The sequence below is a fragment of the Parasteatoda tepidariorum genome, chromosome 10 (genome assembly GCF_043381705.1).
Source record: "Parasteatoda tepidariorum isolate YZ-2023 chromosome 10, CAS_Ptep_4.0, whole genome shotgun sequence".
Classification (NCBI taxonomy): domain Eukaryota; kingdom Metazoa; phylum Arthropoda; class Arachnida; order Araneae; family Theridiidae; genus Parasteatoda; species Parasteatoda tepidariorum.
The window spans coordinates 80,793,385-80,816,503 of NC_092213.1; the positions used below are offsets into that span (position 1 = coordinate 80,793,385).

At 28.8% G+C, this 23,119-nt stretch overlaps 1 protein-coding gene across 1 annotated transcript; it reads left to right on the top strand.

Annotated features, from left to right (window-relative positions):
* The first annotated feature begins 787 nt into the window (after positions 1 to 787).
* On the top strand, positions 788 to 22,732 carry LOC107441445 (Apoptosis-linked gene-2). The gene is made up of 8 exons (XM_016054708.4): positions 788 to 939; positions 1,751 to 1,804; positions 9,360 to 9,421; positions 9,503 to 9,547; positions 10,292 to 10,450; positions 12,261 to 12,370; positions 15,737 to 15,848; positions 19,168 to 22,732. Exons 2-7 carry the CDS (start codon positions 1,752 to 1,754, stop codon positions 15,836 to 15,838), a joined length of 531 nt encoding a protein of 176 aa, XP_015910194.1. The 5' UTR covers positions 788 to 939; position 1,751; the 3' UTR covers positions 15,839 to 15,848; positions 19,168 to 22,732.
* The last annotated feature ends 387 nt before the right edge of the window (positions 22,733 to 23,119 follow it).

Sequence of the window (23,119 nt, forward strand, 5' to 3'; positions counted from 1 at the left end):
CTGGACATATTTGGAAGTATAAATTATAATAACTCGTATGAATTATATATCCTAAGTATAGTCAAAATATATCCAAGATTTAGGAAATGTAAGGAAAAACTTGTAATAAAACTATAACATATGGATGGTTGACTGAATGTAAACATTAACATGCATCTTAAGACTGAAAGAAATTAGATAACTTCCGGTGTACACCACCGCTTATGTTATGCTTATGGGGTAATGTGTGAACACGCTTAATATTCTAAAAAGTTTTATTATGATCTGTGCCTAAATTTACGCGGGATTTTACAATTCATAAGAATTTTCTGTAATTTATAAATTAAGACAAGCCGTGAGCATAAACAAATTTGAGAAAATTAACAACACAACACAAATATATTGTAAGGTTTGCCATGTTTTGAATGTTATCCCCTATTTCCTTATATATAAGTTTACAATATCGCTGTTTGTTATTTCTTTTAAAAATAGAATCCAGGCATGCTTGAGGAATTTTTCAAAGTAATTTGTTGTCCTTTTCGCTGAAATTTAAATGAAAGAACGCTTTATAATGTAAGCACTGCACTACAAGTATAATAATATTGGATGACGGGCTTTTCCAAACTCTCAGCCGTAAAAATCAATCGAAAGTAGTAACCCGGAAGTTTTACGACGAATTTTAATTATAGCGCCATCTGTGTTTAACGTTACACGGTCTTGAGCGATATTAGAAATTTTTTAAATGCAAAAATAGTCTGCCAGAAACGGTCCACAAAAGTATCATAAAGCTACAAGCTAAATTTACATCACTCTTAAAGAAAGCAACGGAAGTGTTAGTCATCTGTCACTCATTTGTTTTGTTCGTCATCTTTTGTTGGTTTCGCAAATAGGAGACATTAGAAATATAATTAGCTCATCGCCAATTTTAGTGTACAACGTGATTTCATTTTAAACAACAAAGTAAGATTTTCTTATTTTAATTAATATAATTTAATTGTTATATTATTAACAAAATTCAAAAGTTGTATAGGTTTATTAAAAAAAATATCAGGGAATTTCACCTGAGTGTGAAACTTATATTTGTTCAAAAGTGTGCGAAATTTCAATGTGTGTATTTCTTATATATTTCAAACTCTACGTATGTTTCAAGAGCATAATGGTAGAAACCCTTAAGTGTCATTTTTAAAATGGTTATGCTTTACTTCATTCTGCCGATTTCTTCGGATTTAAACGCGGTTTTCCATGGAAAACAATGTGAGCACCTTAATGCTGTCTTTTGTTTTAAATTGTGGCATTATTTTGTTTCTCTGAGCAATCAACTACTTTTATTAAGTCAGCTGTAATAAAATGAAATTTCAAAAAATTTTCCTTATTATATTCGATTTACACTTGTATTACAAGGTTTTAAACTAGACATAATGTCTTTAGCCATAGCCGGGATCTTACGAAATCAGAGCTCAAAATGAATTAGATCAACTGTTATAAATTCAAGGAAACGGTATGTTACGGTGGTAATGAAATGATCCGATTAATACTAAATAGCTCAAAGTTTTACCAAAACAAGGAAGTTATCCCTAACACAGAGGATAAGAATTGTAATGGAATGTCTTCGAATGATCCTCAGGGATGATTTCCTGACAGCCGTCAATGACTTGTTGTCTACTACTACGACTCATTGCTTTTTTTCTTTCAATGGTACTACAAAGATAAATTTCAAAAAATTTATATATGTATAGCTTGAATTAATTTTTTTCATTTGTTTTTTTTACAGAATGGCATATGGTGCTCAACCCTCCGATCAATATCTATGGGATATTTTTTTAAGGTATGTTAATTTTTAATAATATGTATATTGCTTTAATTCTAGATGCAATATATTTTATTGAAATCTCAGAAAAATCATTTCTTTTACTTCAGTTGACTTAATATTTTTTTGTAACTCATAGGTTCTACATTTTACATACATACTTTTCTTTGTGTGAAAAAAATAAAAATTATATGTTTGAGCATTTTTTATTTTTAAGAAAATAAGGGGGTTGTCCTCTGTGAGCAAATTTACTGAACCCAGTAACTGAAATTATGCTGCAAATATTATGCAAGCTATCATGTTTTTTTGCTTGGATGCATCTATTAATTTTTTTATTTTCAACCTGGTTGGATAGTTGTTTTGAAGGTGTAAAGTATTTATCAAAATAGCATTTACTCATATATATTTATACAGGAGTCTCTCCAGGACAAATTTACTACCGTTTAGCGAAACCTTTACAAATTCAACTTTAGGAAAAACGGAAGTTTCGCATAATACTTTTTCTTGAAATTTTATTTTTGTATCCTGTAAAAAACTATAAACCATATTTTTACCACATTTTTGCATTGATTTTTTAAAATGATTTTAATTTTCACAAATTATATCTAAATTTTCACTAAATAGGTACCTCACAGAAAAACCTAGACAAACCTAATAATTTTAAGTTTTTTACTTAACCAAGTGAGAGAACCTGAGTAATCTTTTGACCTCTGAGTATTTTTTTATGGATCTAATTAAAATTTCCCTTTTGCATGTGACGTAAAAGATATGGGAGAAAAGTTGTGAAGCCTTTCCTTAATATTAAATAGCGAAACAGATCAATTTTAGTCTAATTTTATACTCACCCAATATTTATATGTCTAAATAAAGGACATCCACCTTTCACCCGTATGCTTGCATTATTACACTCCTTGCTTGGCCAGACCGTCTTTATATATACAGTGTTTTCTTTACAGAAAAAAAATGGGAGAGAATTTCACACCCTTTCTCAAAAACAGGGTGAGATTTCAAAAAGTCAAGTACGATTTCTAAAAATTAAAAAAACACGAATAGACTTGGAAAAAAATATTTCTTTCATTATACAGTACAGAACCCGTTATCCGGAAATCAGTAAACCGGAAAAACAAAAAACCTAAACGAAATTCAGTAAATTTTCTCGCCATTTTTTAAAAAAAAAATTTTTTTTTTCCTCGTAAGATTTTAGGATTTTTCTTTCTTTTTTGAAAGATGTTTACCTTACCATCATTTTGGAAATAATCATTAGTGTATTACTTCGTTTTTTCAAGATTATTTCCAAATATTTTTTTTTTTTTTTAGTTGGGTTTAACAATAAGAAAAAAAACGGCTTTTTGTAGCGATTCACAAAACCGGAAAAATCAGTTAACCGGAATAGCGATCTTTCCATATAAATGGTTCCCTACTATAAAACATTTTAAACATCTTCTTATTTTTAAAGCATTGAATATTTTTGCTGCATTATCTTAAGGAAGAGGTTATATATCTACTTTTTCATCAGCTATTCTTATTAGGTTGCTCAAATGCTTATCAGTCAATCTGTTACGATATTTTGTCTTAATACGGTTTTGGATGCTAAATGACCTTACAACAGATGCTGAACTATTCGGAATCACTAAGTAAATTTGTAGCATTTTGCACACACTTTCCTAACCTCTACATCCGCCAGCATAGGCTTTTCAATTATTTCTGCTATAGAATAATGAAGTTCGTTGAAGTTATTTCCATGTTCATACTTCATGCTAGCAGTATAGTTTTCACAGCCTTCAACTTTTACAAATTGCTGTAAATTGTCGATGAGGGAGTTTGGTAATTCGTTAACAGCTCAAAATAGAGCTGATTTTATATAACTTATTATAAAGGACTCATTTTCTTTCTCAACTGATTTGTCCCGCAGTGGACTAATCGTTAAGACACGGTTCCCAGCAGATCACCGAAGTCAAGCATCACTGGCTGCAGTCAGTGTGCGGGTGGGTGACGACTTGGATCAGTCTGCATAGGGACCGAGGATGTGCGGTATTGGTCCTCGTTAAACTGTGCTACCGTAAAGTGCTCGACTTCGCGCGCAGGTCGTCGGGCTACCGAAACGGGGGTGCCATCCCCTCCGCAGAGGATCAAAATTGTGATGGCATGTCTTCGGATCATCCTCCAGGATGTTTCCCAGACCGTCGCCAATAGCCCATTGTGCAGTTCTAGTGCAACATAAATCAACAACAATTCTCAACTGATTTTTTATTTATTTAAAAAATATCCATATTTGTTTTGTTTTGACCGTTTCTATCGACATTTGTTTAATTTTCATTTGTCTGTTACGGACTAGAAAATGTTGCCTTAGCAAGGTATTTGTCCATCTTACATTGTACAAAAATACAAATACATTGCATAAAAAAATTAAACGTCTTACATGAAGAAACCTTTCCTATGGGGAACACGTGATTGTAGAGAAATGTGTTTTGAAAGGGGTTCCGTGGTTTGGGGGGGGAGGTGTTCCGCTGTTTGCACCGGTTCTAAATCTGAGCAATACTGGTAAATAGGAAAGCTAGATAAGAAGGACCAATGTTGAAAATAAGGAGAGATCAAGGAAGAAAAGTGAAATGGATTTTATTTAAAATGGCAGAAGTCGATATTTTTTTTCCAAAATTCACGAGATTCGCCATTTTGAAATTGATTAATAGAGTGCGAGAACTTCTCGCATTAATTATTTTTTAATGCGAGAAAGGAAAAAAAATTTCGAGATTCTCACGTTCTCGCGCTGTCGTTAAAACACTGATATATACAGTATACTCTCAATATCTTGAAAACCTTGTAATGTATTAAAAAAAAAAATTTTTTGAAATAGAAAATGAATTTCTTCAGAAAAATAAAAATGTAAGTTTTTTGTAAACTAATTTTTTTTCTATTTAATGCATATTTATTTTTGCCTTACTTTTGAAAATAAAATTATCATTCTTATATTTAGACTTATAGTCAACTATCATTGCGTAAATATTTATTAGTAATTATTCTTATGTTTCATGACTCTATTTTTTTAGAACATATTTAGTTCTGAATTTTTTATCTTGAAATTTTTTTAGTGTCCCGTCAACTTTGAGATATTGAGAGTACACTGTATATATGTTTTTGATAATCATCCATATTGTATAAGTTTCATATTTTAGCTAACAAAAAATATTACCTTTTTTTTTATTTATCGATGAAAGCAACCTAATTGGTACTATCATGATTTTTTAAAAATAGTCATGGAAAGAACAAATCTGTTCCATGGTATCTTCATGCATGCTTGCAATTGTAGCTTCTTGCAATAAATGTTACACCTATTTTTATTTTATTATTTGCTTTGTTTGATCTTTAAAAATGTTAAAAGAATATTTCATCTTAGTTAAGAATGGATTAAATGTATAGGTTTGCTTTTTAGTAATTTTCACTTTTTAAGATCTAAATTTCACATATTGTTATGTGCCCATATAATACAGTCATGATTTAACTTTTCAAAAATTGTGATGATTAACTTTTTAACAGCTGAAAATTTTCTTGCTATTGAAATGTTGTGCTCGACACAGGGCACATTTGCTGGAGTTGGACAAAATAGTAATAAATAACAACTTATTTTATTTTACAAAAGAACCTTAATGAAAGTTTAACTTAAACTCTTAGTAAAACTCTAATTAAAAAATACTTCTAATTAAATAAAAAATACTCTAATTAAAAAAGCAAAACACGTTTGATCCATACTTAATTATCTTTCTAATTTGATTGTTTAAGTTGTTCTGCTCTCTGTGCCAAAATTAGTCACATTTGGAGAAATCATAAAAAACATCATTTAACGTTATGGAGGGCTTGAAGTTTAATGGTTTTCTGTTGGTTCAGGACCACTAAACTTTACTTTGGACCACCATGAAACAATCATCAGTCAATCCAGCAATCAATGTATGCTGTTTTTGTTTGCTTATTGTGTTTGGCCTGCATTTTATTCTAAAAAAATATTGCACATTTACTGTATTCTAATTTTCCATTTAGGTTCATTATATTAATGTCTTTAAAAAAAATTAATAGAGACGTGTAAATAATAATGATATAAATATGTAAACAGTGAAAATGGGTACAGATCATTATCATTTATTTACTAGTCTTTCAGACCAGAGAAGAAATTTTCTTAAAATTAACTCCTGTTGTGCATTCTGTGCTTGTAAACAACCTGTATTTTGTTTAGAAGTTAATCTACTAGGTTTTGTAGGGGTATGTTTATAGATGTAAAATTGATAGCATATATTGATAATAATTAAATTTATAATCAAATAAGTAGATTAGTCAAGTAAGTAAAATACATTAGTATACATGAGTTGCTGTAAATTCTAGCCACTCATATTACTTTTTTCAAATTATCGGAGCTAGCCATACGCCTTGGGAATATCTATAGTTTGTCTCCCCACCACTACATCTGATAGCATCTACAGCTGTGGAAACAAGAATAGCACATTTCAGGGAGGGTAGCTTCTTTTCACTCTAGGGCTAACGCACTAAACTGGGCGAAAAAAAGATTCCCTTTCTCTCGTTGACTCGAGCATCAGCCAAAACCTGTCCTAAAAAAATGACCCCGCACCCCTACTTGAAATAGTTATACCCCATTACCATACTCACCGCCACGGGTCCAGGCGAATGGTTAGGGGAGTATTCACTTTAGACAAACTATAGGTTTCCTGTTCGGGCAAGGAGTTCATATTATTTTATCTCTATTGTACGAGATTTCGTAGAAGTCCAGGATAGTCTGGTTCGTAGGGTAATGGGCCCATGCCCAAGAGGTCATGGATTCAATCCCCTCAGGCTGAAAACTCCCCGTGTAGTAAATGGTGACTGGTGCACGTTAAATCTGTAGAATCACAAAGTCCTCCATGTTCCCATAACAATTCATACCTCTTGGGGGTACTGATTCAGGAGTTCTCTTGTCTTCTGGATTGGTGCAAAATTACATAGCTACGGAGTTGAACATTAGTAGTTGTATACCCAAAATCAGGTCCGCTGTTCAATGATAGTTATGCAAAACCTGACATAAAAATTGAATTTTATTTAAGTAATTTATATGTCAATTTATTTAATTCAACAATTTAATTTAAACTTTTTCTAATCTTAATTTATGTCATTTGAGTTCTTGTTATTTTTGTTTGCTGGTGAAACTTTAAATTTAGATTTAATTAATATATTAATGCTGATATCAATTGAGTTCTGTTTTGGATATTATTAAGATGAATTCTTTTATATTCGAGTGATTGTTTGATGATTTATATTTTAATTTTTCTTTAAAATAAATATTTGACAAAGGAATAATTTATGAATTAATTGGGAATATTTCCGTATTGTAATCTGTGGCAGAATTATCGCTAATCCTTGGCAACTTTGGGCAGCGACCTGTGAGTGACTAAAAAGAGAAACTTCACAAAAAGGGACAACTTAAAAGTTATAACTCGAAGCCAAACCCGAGCAAACATCTAAATTTTTTTTTTTAATTTGCAAGTTTAAATTACCATTATTGACGTTGAAGATTTGTGTGAACTGGTTCATTTACAATCCAAAATATTACAGATATATAATTATGAAAGATTTCAAATTAACATATGTTTAATATAATACACTTTAATTTAAATTTTGGCATAAAATTTTTTATTTATGATGGTTTAAGGATTTAGTAATTAAATTATTTATTAATTATAAAATTTAATTTTAAGACAGAAGTTTTAACCAATATTTAATCTCTCAATATTCAGATCTAATATTGTAAATTTACTATTTTAGTTTTAAAAAAATTATTTTTCATCTAAAATTTAATAAATATACGTGACTAATAAAGCCATTTGTTTATATTTACCTTGTGTATTATTTTTATTACTCTTTTCAACGACCAGTTCTGGATCTTTCGAACAGGAAGGGTGAGTAATCAATTTTATTATTTATCAAGAATAATGATATGTCAGCAATCCTGCATATCATTATCGTTGCACGTCAGCACATTATCAAGCACTCTGATGCATATTTCCTGTTACTATTTCAGTACATTAATTTTAAATTATGCTTGGAAAAGTCAATCATTTGGCAGGACTCAGGGTCAGGTAGAACCTGGATTTCTCAGGAAATTTTATTTTAACTCTTAAAAACAGGGAATAGTGAGGAAAAATTACGGCAATTTTTACAGAAAAAGTTTTTACAAACATTTTTTAAAATTCCTATATTATACCTGGATAATAACCAATCTTAGAATTGTCAGTAACAGTAATCAAATATTGAGATTCAAGTTAAATAATTCTGATGCCTATTACAATTATTTTGACGCCCGGTGGCTGAGTGGTAGCGCTTCATGCTGTCCGGCAGTACCACGGGTCTTGGGTTCGATCCTCGGGCCGGGCAAGGTTGACTTGGCCTTTCATCCCTTCAGTGGGCCGATAAATTAGTACCAAGCATGCTTGGGAGCTAAGCACTGAGGGTTTCACGTTCTGCTGACCTGCTAACCGGAACATCTGCTCTTGCACCCCAGAGCCCAAGGTCAAGAAAACTGAGATGGGCACAGTAGGCCTTGGCCCTCTATGGGCTCTCGGGCCACTGAGTTTAGTTTGTTACAATTATTTTATAAAATTCCACTTTTTAGAGAAACTTTTCCATCTTCCATTCTCATTCTTTTTTATGTTTTTGCTCTCAAAATCTAATATTTGACATTCCCACAAAAAAATCAGTTTTCTGATGAAATATTGCATGGTGTAGATAAAATATGGTATGGATTTCTATTAAAATTTACGTGATATGTATGGAAAACTCAGGTAATTTTTTTATTTAAATTGATTGGTAACCATGTTTTGTAAATTCCTATAATTGATTAATTCAGTCATTCTCTGTGGTAGATTGGTGTGTTGGTTATCACATACAACAACGTATTAACGCATATAAACACTAGCAACTGCGTGCATTTTTAAGTATTGATGGGAAGCTATTTTCCCGCCTATGATTCTCGTTGCCATCTTCTGATAGCTTCAGAAAATACAAAAATAATAAAGGGCTTTGTTTTCATAAACGTGCATAGGAAACGATTACAATTAACAGTAAAGGTTAGTGTGGGGTTAAAAAGAGAGGCCAAGTCTGGGAAGCTCTTTTTTCTTATGCGTTGCACGTTGATTCATTTGATCATTTCTCGTTGACTTTATTTATAATTATAAGTACAGAATTTATCTGTTAAATAAATTCTTTAAAAAATGAATAAATTATTGTTTATAAACACAGTTCAAGTTTATGGTCAATTCTTGACAGTAGATACAATTTTGAAAATCCTACCCATCTAACAAGCAAAAAGTTTAAAAAAATCAAATTAATATTAGGTAATAGGCTTATTAATTTTCTTTTAATAAATCAATCTCTGTCTCAAAAATACTTTTACATACTACTGCTAGAAAAAAAATGGCCCTGTTAAGGGTTAAATTATGATTTTTGTGATTTCTCTATGGATGACTAATTTTTTGTCTGGTGAGCTTATTATGCAACTTAACATAAACTTAATTGTTTTTTTTTTACCTAATGTTAGAGTGGACCGTGATAGGAGTGGAAGCATAACAGTAAATGAATTGCAAGCAGCTCTTTCAAATGGTGAAATATCATTTATTATATATAAATATTTGTAGATCTTAAATTGATTTTTATATTCTTATAAGATTTTAAATTTTTCAGGAACTTGGCAGCCATTCAATCCTGAAACAGTTCGAATGATGATAGGTACAGTAACATCAATCAATCAATCTTTTTAAGGTCATATAATGGTATAAATGTTTTTATTGAAAGAAAAAGTCATGTGTAGCTGTCGTTGAATCGCTTTAAGTTTTATTGTCGTCTCCACTAGAATTTTTTTTCTTCTCAGCTTAATCATAATTCTCTTAAATGCTTACAAATCACTTAAAAGAAAATATTACATTTTTTTTACATAAATTTATAATTAAATGTAGGAAAACATTTTAAATAATAATAAATTTATATTTAATTAATAAATATTTAATTAATATTTTTTTAAAGAAAATCTATTGTATCTGAAAATTTGAAGAAATATTAAGAATTTTCATAGAAGTTTTTACTTTTTAATCGCAAAATCAATTTTGTGTCACTTATATTTCTATATTTACCTTGAGTAAGACCACGTTTTATAAACAGATACTAAATAATAATTTAAAACTGAAACTCTTGTTTTTGTTATTTTAAAATATGTTTTGTGTATAGGAACAGTTATTACAAAAAGGGATCGTAAGGATGCTATACCCCTATTTTTCATTTTAAAATATATTTTTTTACTTAACTAAACCATTAATCCAATAATAATTTTAAAACGCTATAGATTTTGTTTGTTTTACATATTAAAACATAATTTTTATATTTATTCTGAATTACTTTAGGCTACTAAAAGCAACTATTTTGTTCCTTTTTTTCTGTGGCAACCCAGTGACTTCTCTAAATTTGTTTCTCTTTTAGGCATGTTTGATAGAGATAATTCTGGAACAATAAATTTTGAAGAGTTTAAAGCTCTGTGGAAGTACATAACTGACTGGTTGAATTGTTTTCGCAGTTTTGATACTGACCGTTCTGGAAATATAGACAGAAATGAATTAAAAAGTGCTTTAACAAGTTTTGGTAAGTTTTTTTTTTCCCCAATCGCATATCTGTTTGGAATCTTTCTTCTTAAAAAATCTCTTTTAAATTGTTTACTTTTGATAAATTGTGCTATGGAAGAACAAAAATAAATTTTTTTATCATTGAGTATCAGTTAGAATGAATTGAATAAATATAAATTACAAATATTTAAATGCTTGTCATTTTTTGTCTCGATAATTTTTTTAACTTGAATTTTAACTAATTATTGTAAATGATTTTAGCATAGTTACTTACTCAACTTGATTAGTTTTTCAATTTAATTTTTTTATTTAATTTTTATGTATATGTTTATACTTATTTCTGAAAAGTTTTACATGATGCGATTTTTATTTAACATTAATGGATTTGTAAAGAAATATCTTTAAATTGACCAGGTAATGAATTTATTTATTTATTATTATTATTTTTTTGAGAAACACTGAATTTTTCAAATTAAAACTAAAATTTTTAAGTTTGTAAAAAAATTTTGTTTAAAAATTTAAAATTTTGATCGTTTCTGCAAAATAAATTTTTAAAAATGAGAAGAAAAAAACATTTTTGCCCCTGTATTAGCAGCGTAGAGGGAAAATTATTCTGTGAGTCCTGAATTACATTGCTCCTTTTCCTCAAAGCATGTCTTTATACTTTTAATAAATTTTTACTACTTCTTATTATTACTTTTAGCAAAAGCTTTAATTATTTAAATATACTAGAATAATCAATCCTAATTTATAATTTAAATAATTAATACTCATTTCTTGCTTAGATTCATTTCTTGTCTTTGTTTTGCCTATCAATTGATTGAATTGTCATAAATTTGTAATGAGAATAGATAGGTAAAGACATAAAGAATTTATTATTGACAGAATATCTTTTATTTAAAAAAAATCCTAGAGAATTTTAAAGCAGATTCATCAAATTTGGTACAAGTAAAATTTTTCATTTTCAATTCTATAAGCCATGGTGGTTCAGAGGATAGGGTGCTCTCTTCCCAATGAGGCAATAGCTGATTGATTCGGATTCCGCACCTGGCTCGCATCAACGGCACTGCTGATGTAAAATATTCTCAGTTCTAGACGGATCATGGATTAGAGTCCCCTTGCCGTCAGGATAACTGTGGAAGGTTTTTGTGGTTTTCCTCTTCATGTAACTCAAATTCGGGTTAGTTCCATCAAAAATTCCTCCACAAAGTAATTTTCTACCAATACTTGATCCAGGAGTTCCCTTGTCTTTGGCATTTGGTTCAAAATTACAAGGCTATGGAGTTAAAAATTCGACGCGGTAAACCCTAAGTTTCGTTGACTGTTCAACGACGGTAATATAATTTTCATTACTTACTCCATCTAATGCTAGTTGGTATAATCCAATTAGAACGAAAGTTATTAAGGATTAAGTAAAAGTTATCTTTTTTTTTTGCTCTTTGAATATTAATTAACTTTGAAGAAGGTAATCTTAATGTAAACTTTTTAGGCCAGAACTAGTAATATTTTTTTGGTCTTAATTCTTTATTAAATTATTACTCAACTATTAACTATTTGCCTTTTTATTAAATTTTTTTCTTATTAAAAATTTACTTTTCATGCCCAACTAAGGATTTATATTATTTTTAATTAAGAAAATATGATTCATAGATTTAAAAGTTACAAGGACTCATTCAAAATCTAGTGAAAACTCTAATTGTATTCAGTGTTATGGAATCTGCAGACAGTGCTGATGTTGCAAAAAATTATCTAAAATAAAAAAAGTTACTGATAATTGCTTACAAGAAATAAAATATTAGTGTATATATGTTTGTTTTGTTCTTTTATAGGTTACCGATTATCAGATACCTTTGTAGATTTATTAGTACAAAAGTTTAATCGTGATGGTACAATGACTATTAAGTTTGACGATTTTATTCAATGCTGTGTCTTATTGCAAGTAAGCTCGCTTTCAGTCTTTATGTTTTATTGCAAGTAAAGATATGCTTTTATCCATTTTTTAGTAGGGTGGCTGTGAAATAAGGAAAAGTCAGGGAACTTTATTAATTTGGAAATGCTAGGAAATTTATTTAAAATACCCAAAAAAGTAAGGAAAATGAATTAATTTGAGATACCCAAAAGTCTTGTTTTTTCCAAAAAAAACTTCTTATTGTAATTATAATTTTTTTAAATATTGTTTTATTTTCATCTGCAATAGCAAGTGTAAACATTCTATAGTTTATTGTTTGTATAAGAACATGACATAACTGAAAAATTTATAATAAAATTTATGTCACCCTTACAAAAACCAGGGAACTTTGTCAAAATCAGGAAAAAGTTGGGGAATTGTTTTTTTTTTTAAGTGCTTTTGGCCTACCTGTATAAATCTGTCTATAATCTATCAATACTGTGTCTGATTTAAAGTATTTTCACATGAATATCTGCTTTAATTCCGTTTTATAAATGCATTAATAATGAATCAAGCTTGAATGGTATTGTGACTCTGAACTGTCATTGTTTGAGACTAGGTGTTTAATGCTGAATGGCTGGTAAGTTTTAAATCAATATGTACCAGATTGTCCTGAAATAAAGGCAGCTAAAGTCAAAATTGACCTCTGGGATCATGTTACGGTACTATGTATCTCATTTAAATTAGCTTCGGTAAAAATTTTACTTTATTTTATTTTATGAATGTTGTACATCACACATTTTCCCTCTCTATTTTTTTTATTGTTGTATGTTTATATATTTTTAGTTTAATTTTTATGTTTAATGTAATGATATTTTTAAATGTATGGCTGTTTCTCTATGTGGGCTCTTAGCTTATCTTCTCATTTGGACATCTTCTAAAAGTCAGCACTGCACCTTTTGAGAAAATTCCAAAGTACTTTTGCCATAAATACAGGCTTGCATATGATTTAGGGAGATACAGATACATACCAAGAATAACATGCTTAGTTCATTATATTTTATGAATACTTGATTTTGCATCTTATGATTTTATAACTGTTGATTCCCCCATGGCTAGCTGTCAGCATTTCATGCTTCCATGCCACATGTCCAGTGTTCTATCATTGGCTAACTCAGCCTTTTATCCTTGAATGGGACGGTAAAATTAGTACAAATCATGCATGCAGTTAAGACTAGGGGTTCCGCAGTCAACTGATCACCATATCGGAACATCTGGCCCTTCATGGGCTGTGGGGCCATTGGGTTTTGTTTAATTCTAGATTTTATAACTGAAATTTCTATAAACTGAACTGAATTCTAACTACAGAAATTTCTCTAGATTTTATAACTGATATTTCTTTTGCATTTATGATCAATTAATTGCTGAAGTGTACAAATGACAAATTTTCTCCGTGCGGACAAAGATTTGCTAAGCAAGAAAATAGTGCAGTGTCACAAGTACAGGAACTATTCAAACAGGCTGTAAAGTTTTTTTTTAGTGGTTTAGAGGTGCTTTCTTAGAGCAAAGCTAAGGAAAAGAGAACTATTGTAAATGTTACAGGACTAATATATGAAAGAGTTTTTAATATATATCATCAATTAAATTTCTGGCAGTTATAAGTAGTTCTGGTGTTATCCTCTAAATTTATGTAACTAACACTATCGTATGATTGAAATGAAAAATACTCCCTGTTTAAATTCTTAATTCACCTAACTTTCTAACTCAATAAATTTAATTTTATTTGCATTATCTAAAGCATCAGTCACTACTTTGTACTGGGAGGGAATTTCCCCTAAGGATATTGTCTTTGTTTCAAAAGAGTAATGAAGTCAATCTGATTTCATATGTTTCCTGTTGTATAGCCTTTTTCAATTTTTGAAAATTAATTTAGGCAATGGTCTCAACGTCCTATAGAAATTAAAAAGTGGCAGCCAATTTAGTTTAAGCTAACAAACAAAAGTTTTAAATCAATTTTTAGATAACAAAATATTTATTTTTGACATTTCACTCTATTTTAAAACAACAGTGTTTGCTGTTTTAGAACTAAATACAGTAAAAAAATCTATAATTCACAATTCTCCTTAGACTACTTTAACTTTGTGGTGTAAACAATGAAAATTGCAGTTAAGAAATTTCTGTAACTAACCAAGAACTATTATTTTTTTTTACATTCTTAATTATTTGCTCTTAAAAGGCTTAGAATGTCAAAAGCAAAGCAAAGCAAATCAAAATTGATAAAATTTTTTGGTTTTTGTTTTAATGGACCAGAAAATTTAAATTTTTTTCAGTAAATAATAAATACTTAAGTGCATGCTTGTGTTTTTAAGTATTTGTATTTAAAAATTAAAGTGTTTTAAGCTTCACCTGTTCCAGACTAAAATTGCTATATTTATTAGGTAAATTTAAACGTATGTGAAATATTCTAAAAATAAAAAAAAATCTGCAAAACACAAAGCCTCATGTTTCATTTTAAAGATCTTCTACTGTATTATTTAAATTGTTCAAATGTAGCAATGTATGAAAAAGTTCTCAGAAGTCTCCTACTGTTATTTTATTTTCAATAGAATGCTGCAACTAATGTTTAGGGAATAATTTCTTGAGTTCTTTGATGAAGAGTCAAACATAGTACAAATCCTACTTGTAGTTTGTGAGTTGAAGAAAAGTTGTTGAAATAGTTTTATAAATTGATTTTTTTTTATGTGCATCATTTTATGCATTTTTTATATGCATAAAATCACTAAAATTGAGTTGCATCCTTTAAAAAGTAAGCTTTAATTCTATTTTATAAATGTATCAGAAATACATAGCTGCCAACTCTACTAGATTTTGCCAATTTCTCATGGTCTACTGGTTTAATTAAAATCCTCCTGGTTTTTGTACTTTTTAGAAAATTCACTAAAATTGAGTAAATTCACTAAAGTTGAGTTTCCAAAAAAAATTCCCCATTAAAATAGAATTTTTTGCATGGATTGTTGCTTTGCTTGAATATTTAAGTAAATATTACTAATATATAATGAAGCAAGCCTCATTTATAGAAATCAGTTTAAAACTATTTCTGTTCTAAAAAGTTCAGTTTATTTTCATTCAGAACTCTCTTTTTAACCTAATTAAAAAATATTTTTACTAATGATGAATAAAATATCTATTAACTACCATTCAAAACAGTAATTCATAACATTTCAAGCATATTTAATGGCAATCATAATTGAAAATTGTTAGTTTTTCTATTTTAATGACTATAAAAATCCCTAAAATACCCTATGTGTAAAATATTTAGTACATAATGCAACAATTATCATGAAATTTATATTTCGTAAAATCTACTGAAAATGTTGCCAGCTATTGAAATATGATTTTTATTTATTATTTTTTCAGACTTTGACTGCTGCCTTCAGGTTCCATGACACCGATTTGGACGGATGGATAAGAATTTCTTATGAAGAGTTTCTAACGCTCGTCTTTAGTCTCAGAATGTAACAAAAGCAAGGTATTATTCATTCACTGTTTTCTGCTTATTATTATTGTAACCATTGTTGATTATTCCATGAAATGATTGTATATTTCAACCTTTTCAATATCCAGCAAAATTTTGAAGTTTTGCTTTGGGATTAAATATTGAATTCAACACATTTGAATAGTATTTGTTTTGTATATAAGCGTATATGTTCTTAATTATATACAACACTCTTTAAATTTAACTTAGAACAAAACTTTTATCATACAAACTGCCGACAAATACAAAACGATATCTAACTAGTGTTGCCAAACAAGAAAGATAAAGGAAGTAAATTAAATAAATAAACTATTAATGCATGTTATGCACTTGCATCCGGAACATCCTCCTCACGCTGGTCAATATCTCCTTGCCATCAGAATGTAAAGTACATGTTTGAATTTTTCCATTGCATCCTTTAATTAGTACAGTAACCACTGCTCGTTTCCACACACGTCTTGGTCTTTTATCTTCGTGAAGCAACATCGCCAACACGAACATGAGATGACTTTTTAATGTTACGAACTTGATGGAATGACATCCTTTAAACCTGACTTGGAACAAAACTTTTATTATGAAACTGTCAACAAATACAAAATGATATCTAAATGGTGTTGCCAAGAAAAGAAAGATAAAAGAAGTAAATTAAATAAACTAAACATATTAATACTGGTTTTACACTTGCATCCGGAGCAGTGTTAATTCAGTTTAAGGCATGTAATTCTTCTCCGGATCTTCAATTGTGTTTTTTTTTTCTTTATGTAAATTTCCTCATTTTTTTTTCTAATTGTTTTTTTTTTTTATTTTATATAATTCTGAACAAACTTCTAGTTTTTGGTTAATTTCTTTTTTAATTGTTACTTTGTTGCTTATATACCTAGATACTTAAAACATTTTTCAAATGCAATATTTTCTTAACTAACTTTCTGCTATATTAGTCATATTATAAATTAATCCTTTTGTTAAAAAACAGGATTGCCATTTTGTCTGGAAGAAAATCTCTTGCTCCCAAGATATTAAAAAAGTAAAAGAAACTGGACAAAATGGAAGAAATTTAAAATGATCAGTATATTTAGTATTATATTATACATAGTGCGTAGCGTTTTTAAAAAGAGCTTAAAGGTGCTTATTTTCGATTTTAGTTTTTTCAAAGCCCTTAAAGGAGCTTTATACATTGGATGTTTTTAAAAAGTGCTTAATTTTCCCTTTTCGAAAATGACATTTTCTTCTTTACCCTGTTGTTTTTCACCTGTTGTTTTCATGCATTATGCAAAAGCGTGCTTTTCACATTGTTCGATATTTTCCCAATTCATTCAACCATAATCTATTTTGGCTTAACGTCGGTTTATAGCGTATGAAAGTGCCAATCATTTTACAAGAACCGCGATGGGTCAGGTGATGGAGCATTTGCCTTCCAATGGAGCGAACCGGGTTAGAATCCCAGTCAATAAGAATTCCGCATCCGGCTTGCTTCGACGACAGTGCTGACGTGAAATATCTTCAGTGGTAAACGGATCATGGGTTAGGGTCTCCTTGCCATCAGGCTAACCGTGGGAGGTTCTCGTGGTCTTCCTCTCCATGTAACGCAATTGCGGGTTAGTTCCATCAAAAAGTCCTCCACGAAGGCGCATTGCTCTCAATAATGCATTCCAGGAGTTCCCTTGTCTTCTGGATTGGGTTAAGAATTGCAAGGCTACGGAGTTGAACAACATTAGTAGTCATAAACCCATTAAATGGGTTTGGCTGTTCAACAACCATTTTGCATGTTTGATGAAATACTTAGGAGTAAGCATGTGCGTCTACTGAGCTGGGGTTTTCTTAGGTTTTTTTTTACAAACTGAGAAGATGCATGGAATTTTGTTCACTCAAAGTGCAATCTATGAGATATTTAAGAATATTTCAGCTATACTAAACTATTTAGTTTACTTATAGTATTATTTAAGTATGTTCATCTGTTCCTTTTTTTCTATCTAAATGTCCATCAATTAAAGCTGATAAATATAGTTAGCTCAATATAGCTCACGCAAGAACACAGTGATTATGTTTCTCCTCTTAATATATTGTGTATAATATGTAAAAGGAAAACACAGGTAATTTTGAGTTTTTTTTTTACAAACTGGGATAATACAAGGAATTTCGATACTTATTTTCGTCTTTTAAGAACTGGTAACTACTCTAAGTGCAATCTATGGGATATTTAAGGATTATATTTCAGCTATCTTAAACTAGTTCACTTACTATAGCATTATTTGTTATAAGTATATTCAGCTGTTCCTTTTTTACTGAAGTTTTTTCAGCAATTATAACTAGTTTAGTTAGCCAGTAGAGTAGTTTTAATGTGTGTTCGAGGGGGTTATCTCCTTTTAATGCATATATTTTATAATAATATTGTATTATATGTTACTGTTAAAGTGTACAATTGAATTATTTCATACAATAACTAGGTATTTCATGAAATAACTCGACAATTCAGTTAAAGTATATATCAGATAAAAAAAATTTCATACTTTATCTAGTTATTCTGTGAAATAACTGATGATTGGCCGTTAAAATGAAAAATGAACTATTTCAAAGTTATTTTATGAATTTATTAATTATAAATAGCTAACATCTGTACAAAAATACATTTTATCCCTATTGTGGATGAGTAATTGATAAATAATAAGGAAAAACAGATGATATAATTTATTATTGCTCGTATTAATAGCTACGTCTAAAAGTGACAGAATGAAGCATATACACACAGGTCACTGCAAAGCAGCTATAAGCTATTCAAAAGAGCGGCTAGAACAAGTTCAAAAAACTTTGGAGTGAACGTCTTTCATACTTTAATGATCAAGTAATCGTTATTCTATAGAATACCAACTTAAATCGTAGAGTTCAATAATTTTATATAGAACTGGCTAGTTATTTAGTGGAATACTTAGTTATTCTATGAAATAAAGGATTTCACACTTGCCCACAGTTACCAACAGTAACCCACAGAAACAAACTTAAATTACAAAAAGTGAATAATGAAAACCGTTTTATATATACATCCTCCTTACCTTACAATAGCTCATTAATCTAATAATGTAGAATTTCGGAAGAGGTTTTGTCCCCCAAAACTATGACACTGTGTTAGCACAATAGAACTCATACAAGAGCATAGTGATTATGTTTTTTCTCTTAATATATTGTGTATAAATATGTACAGGAAATTTTTTTTCCAGATTTGAGTGGCAATCCCGTTGTGTGAAATTTACACTAATCTGTTCTGATTTATTTTTGTATGAAAAAATTCTATGCTAATGTTCTTTTTCAACTATTTTAGGAAAAATTCCATGTTATGCCTGTTGTCCGTCTTGGAGACATTGTCGTTCCCTTCTGTACAATTGTTATAAATGTTTATCAATATATGTATATATACTATATTGTTAACATTATTTGTGTACCATATTTTTTGTTGATTGTTTTGCCAAAGAAATATTTGGATATTTATAGAGGCTTTTATGATTGAAAATACAAGTAATCAAATGTACATAATTGAAAAATTTTATGAAAATGTGTTTAAGTTGAAACATTAATATTTACTATTAAAGCTGAATGTTTTTGAAATTTTTTATTAGTTTTTTGTGCAATTTTTATGCTTTATAGTTAAACAGTCATTATAAATGAGTAAAAATATATTTTTTTTTATTTCTGGGATTTCAAACTTTGCATCTTTGACTGAACTCTCTATTTAAACTTAATAGCAAAAAAATGTGGATGTTAATTGTAATTTTTACCCTTTCAATTTCTTAATTTCATTGTAAACTACCAAAACAATTTAATTTAAAATTACTGCTTGACGTGTACAAGTATCTTAAAAAGGCCTATTTTCAACTCTTTAAAAAAAATAGTACAAATTATGTTTTTTATAAAAAATTAACATTTCAATAAATTTATTTTGTTTAAATACTATTTAAAATCATTTGAATAAAACAGTTCCCTTAATTTTTTTATTTCAAAACTTGTTTACAAAAATACATAATTGTTCATAAGTTTTATTTTTAAAGCATTAATGAATTCTATAACAATTACAAATAAATAGATATTTTTAAAAGGGAAGCAATCAAGCTTAAAAAAAATTTTATTCATATTTTAACCTTTGCTATATATTTTTACTCACAAAAATTTTATCAACTCTCATTTGTATAAATAGTAGTGATTTTTTTAATCAAAATAAATTAAATTTAAAAAATAAGTTACTTGAAAATTTGTTTTTTATTGAATCTGTGAAAAAAAAATCCCTTTATTTATAAAAAAGTTTTTCTTTTAAATAAATGAAATGCAAATAAAGAGTCGTTTTGGTAAATTACTCTCCACAAAACTGTTTTCTTAAAGATAATTTTTAAGCTGTATTAACATTGAAGTAAATTTAAATGATTTTTGTGTTACTTTAACATGCTATTTATTAAAGATTTTCTGTGTACAAATACAGTCCTTTTTCTTGGTGCTCAGTTATAGCTCAAATCCTTTTGTTTTTTGAAAATAATGTTATCATTATTGTGAAAATTATGTTAGTATTAGCTTAGATAAACTGAACTGAAACAAATTTAATCCACTCTTTCTATACATATATTTAATTTTATCAAAATTATTTTTAAAACATGTTTGCACATGAATGCTCAATATACAAGTGGTACTGAAATGTAGCTACTAGATTTTCTTTCCTATCTGAGATGTTTTATATATTTTACTTTGCTTGTTCTAGTATTGAAAAATTTATATTTCGTTTTATTACAGATGATTGTGAGAATCCAGATGATGTTAATTGTAACTGTCATTTATTAATTACATTATTACTAATATTTTACGAATAGAATTTAGTAATTATTAACTATAGTAAAGGTTTATTTTTTATTTAAAAATAAACCCTAGTAGCAAAAGGATTTGATTTATCATTCTAGCTTTAATGGAATTGATTTAAAATTATTGTAACCACTTTCATTTATAAATAATGGGGAAAATCTGATGTTTCAAATTTTATGTGCTGGTGAAGGATGAAAGATGTATGCTTACAATTATCAATGTAATTGTTCTTTCACTACCACTAAAAAAATCCTGAGAAAATGCAAATGTTTGTTGCTATAAACAAGGTATCTGTGCACCTGGAAAGTCATGAATTTCGGTATTGAACAAAATGTGTCATAAATGTCACAATTTTAACTATTTTTTTAAAAAAAGTCATGGATTTAGGTCGCCGAAAAATCTAATTTTTAAAATGGAATCCCCCCCCCCTTCTCCAATTTCAAGGTGCTCCAAATATCTGAAGTTCTAACAAAATCCTCACTCACAGTCATATTTCCTTAAAATATAAAATGTTTTTATCGTGTTCTTTAAAAATTATGGTGTTCTTTCAAAAAATGAAAGAAAAAACATCTCTTCTAGAACAAATTATCATTTAAACTTCTGTGATTTCAGAATTTTTATTATTTATTTATTTATCAATTCAAAATTCTAGCTGAAGCAAGCCAGTCAATGGCGAAATTTTTTTTTAATTCCGAAATGAGAACAGAAAAAATCAGGAGTATTTCTTTCCTTTCCTATGAACAAGAAAAGTATCTTTAGAATGTAATTCTGATTCTGTAAATTTAAGGTACCTTTTTTTTATATTTCTATAAATTTACTTTGTATTCTAATAAGTACATTTGTAACAATTTATTTACATCAGTTACTTTTATTATTTGCTGAGAAAAAGATTTAATACACATTTGTAACTTATATTACTCCCTGCATTTTTACAATTCGCGATCGCAACACTCAAATACACCTTCTGGGGAGAAAACCGGTTAAATGCCTTTAACCCTTACCTCTCCTCCTCTTTTCAATTGTGTAGGAATGTACTACAATATTTTTTTCTTAATATTTTTCGTATTTAATTCTCAAAAATATTTTTTAAAACTTCCATAACGTTTTCTTTTAGAACTATGTTCAATGTAGTTTTCAGTTCCATATAGTTTCCTAACTTAAAAAGATTTTAATCTATTTGAAAATCAAGACAGAAACTAATGTACTTCCTGAGGGCCGAATTAAGATCCTCAGAGGCCCTAAGCACTTAAAAGATTTTGATGCTCCTTAAATGTAATTAAGAACATCAATACAAATACAAATTATTTTTCTTAAATAAAATTAAATTTACAAAAATAAATAAATTTATATAACGGCCAAATTAACCGCTTTTTGCAGAGGATCTGGTGGAAATCAAAATTTTTCAATTAATTCTTTGAAGGATTTTCAACGCTAAATACTAATTTTGCTATTTTAGAGCAAAGCTTAAATAATTTTTAAATTTTGGTGTTACTGAAAACTAACGAACTAACTAATGTACTACTAACTAACATATAAACTAACGTACTTCCTTCTTCTATGACACTCCACACGCTAATGGTGAAAGCATGCAAGGTGTTGCCATAAGTAGAGAGTCTGCTCTTCCCCACCTGCAGCCCATTTTTATCACCATTGCAGAAATATGTTAAAACTGGTTCTAAACATTTTATTTTGTGTCCCCAAAATGGTTATGTATCCTTAAACATTATTTCATTGGTACTTCGTTAATTGTCGTAACAAATTCTCATACGACATTTGCATTAATGTGCTTATTAATTAATTATGAATAATTGCCAATTGTTATTAATATTCATCACATTGACTGAAATATACATATTATCACAAAATTGCCAAACTTATACATATTTTTTTTATCACCTTACTATGCCTTATGTCTTAATTAAAAATCTGTGATATGTCTCCTTGCTTTTGTTTCAAGTTTCTGATGTAACATTCCACACGTTGTGACAAGTTATCTTCTCCTTGTAGTTGTATTGTTGATCTGTGCTTTTAATACATATATATATCATTTCTGCTCAAATTATTTATCTTCTTTAAGGCTTTACAAGTTTATGAATGATTATATGTTAGTAATGTTGAGTTATAATTACCTTAATTTTTTTAACCTCATTCTATACTACCAAAATAAGCATACTCTTAAAGATTTCAGTCCACAATTCCCAATTTTACAAATTCATTGAGACTGAAAATTTTATTGAAAATTAATTCTAAGTATTTTTTTAAAAGTAATCACATCCTGTTTTAATAAATTCTTTCTGCTTTGATTTTGTTCCCTAAATCAGGTTTTATTTGTATTGTTAGATACTTTTAATAATATTTAATCTATTAAAAATTCTAGTATTGGTTACTTTTTTTTGTAATTTACCTTTTGTAATAATTATATATTATGTATA

What these genes read in the sequence shown, in the direction of transcription:
- LOC107441445 (XM_016054708.4), top strand. Translation starts at nt 1,752, where the DNA reads ATGGCATATGGTGCTCAACCCTCCGATCAATATCTATGGGATATTTTT. An exon ending in CTATGGGATATTTTTTTAAG is followed by an intron (nt 1,805 to 9,359) that starts GTATGTTAATTT and finishes ACCTAATGTTAG; the next exon opens with AGTGGACCGTGATAGGAGTG. An exon ending in AAGTGCTTTAACAAGTTTTG is followed by an intron (nt 10,451 to 12,260) that starts GTAAGTTTTTTT and finishes GTTCTTTTATAG; the next exon opens with GTTACCGATTATCAGATACC.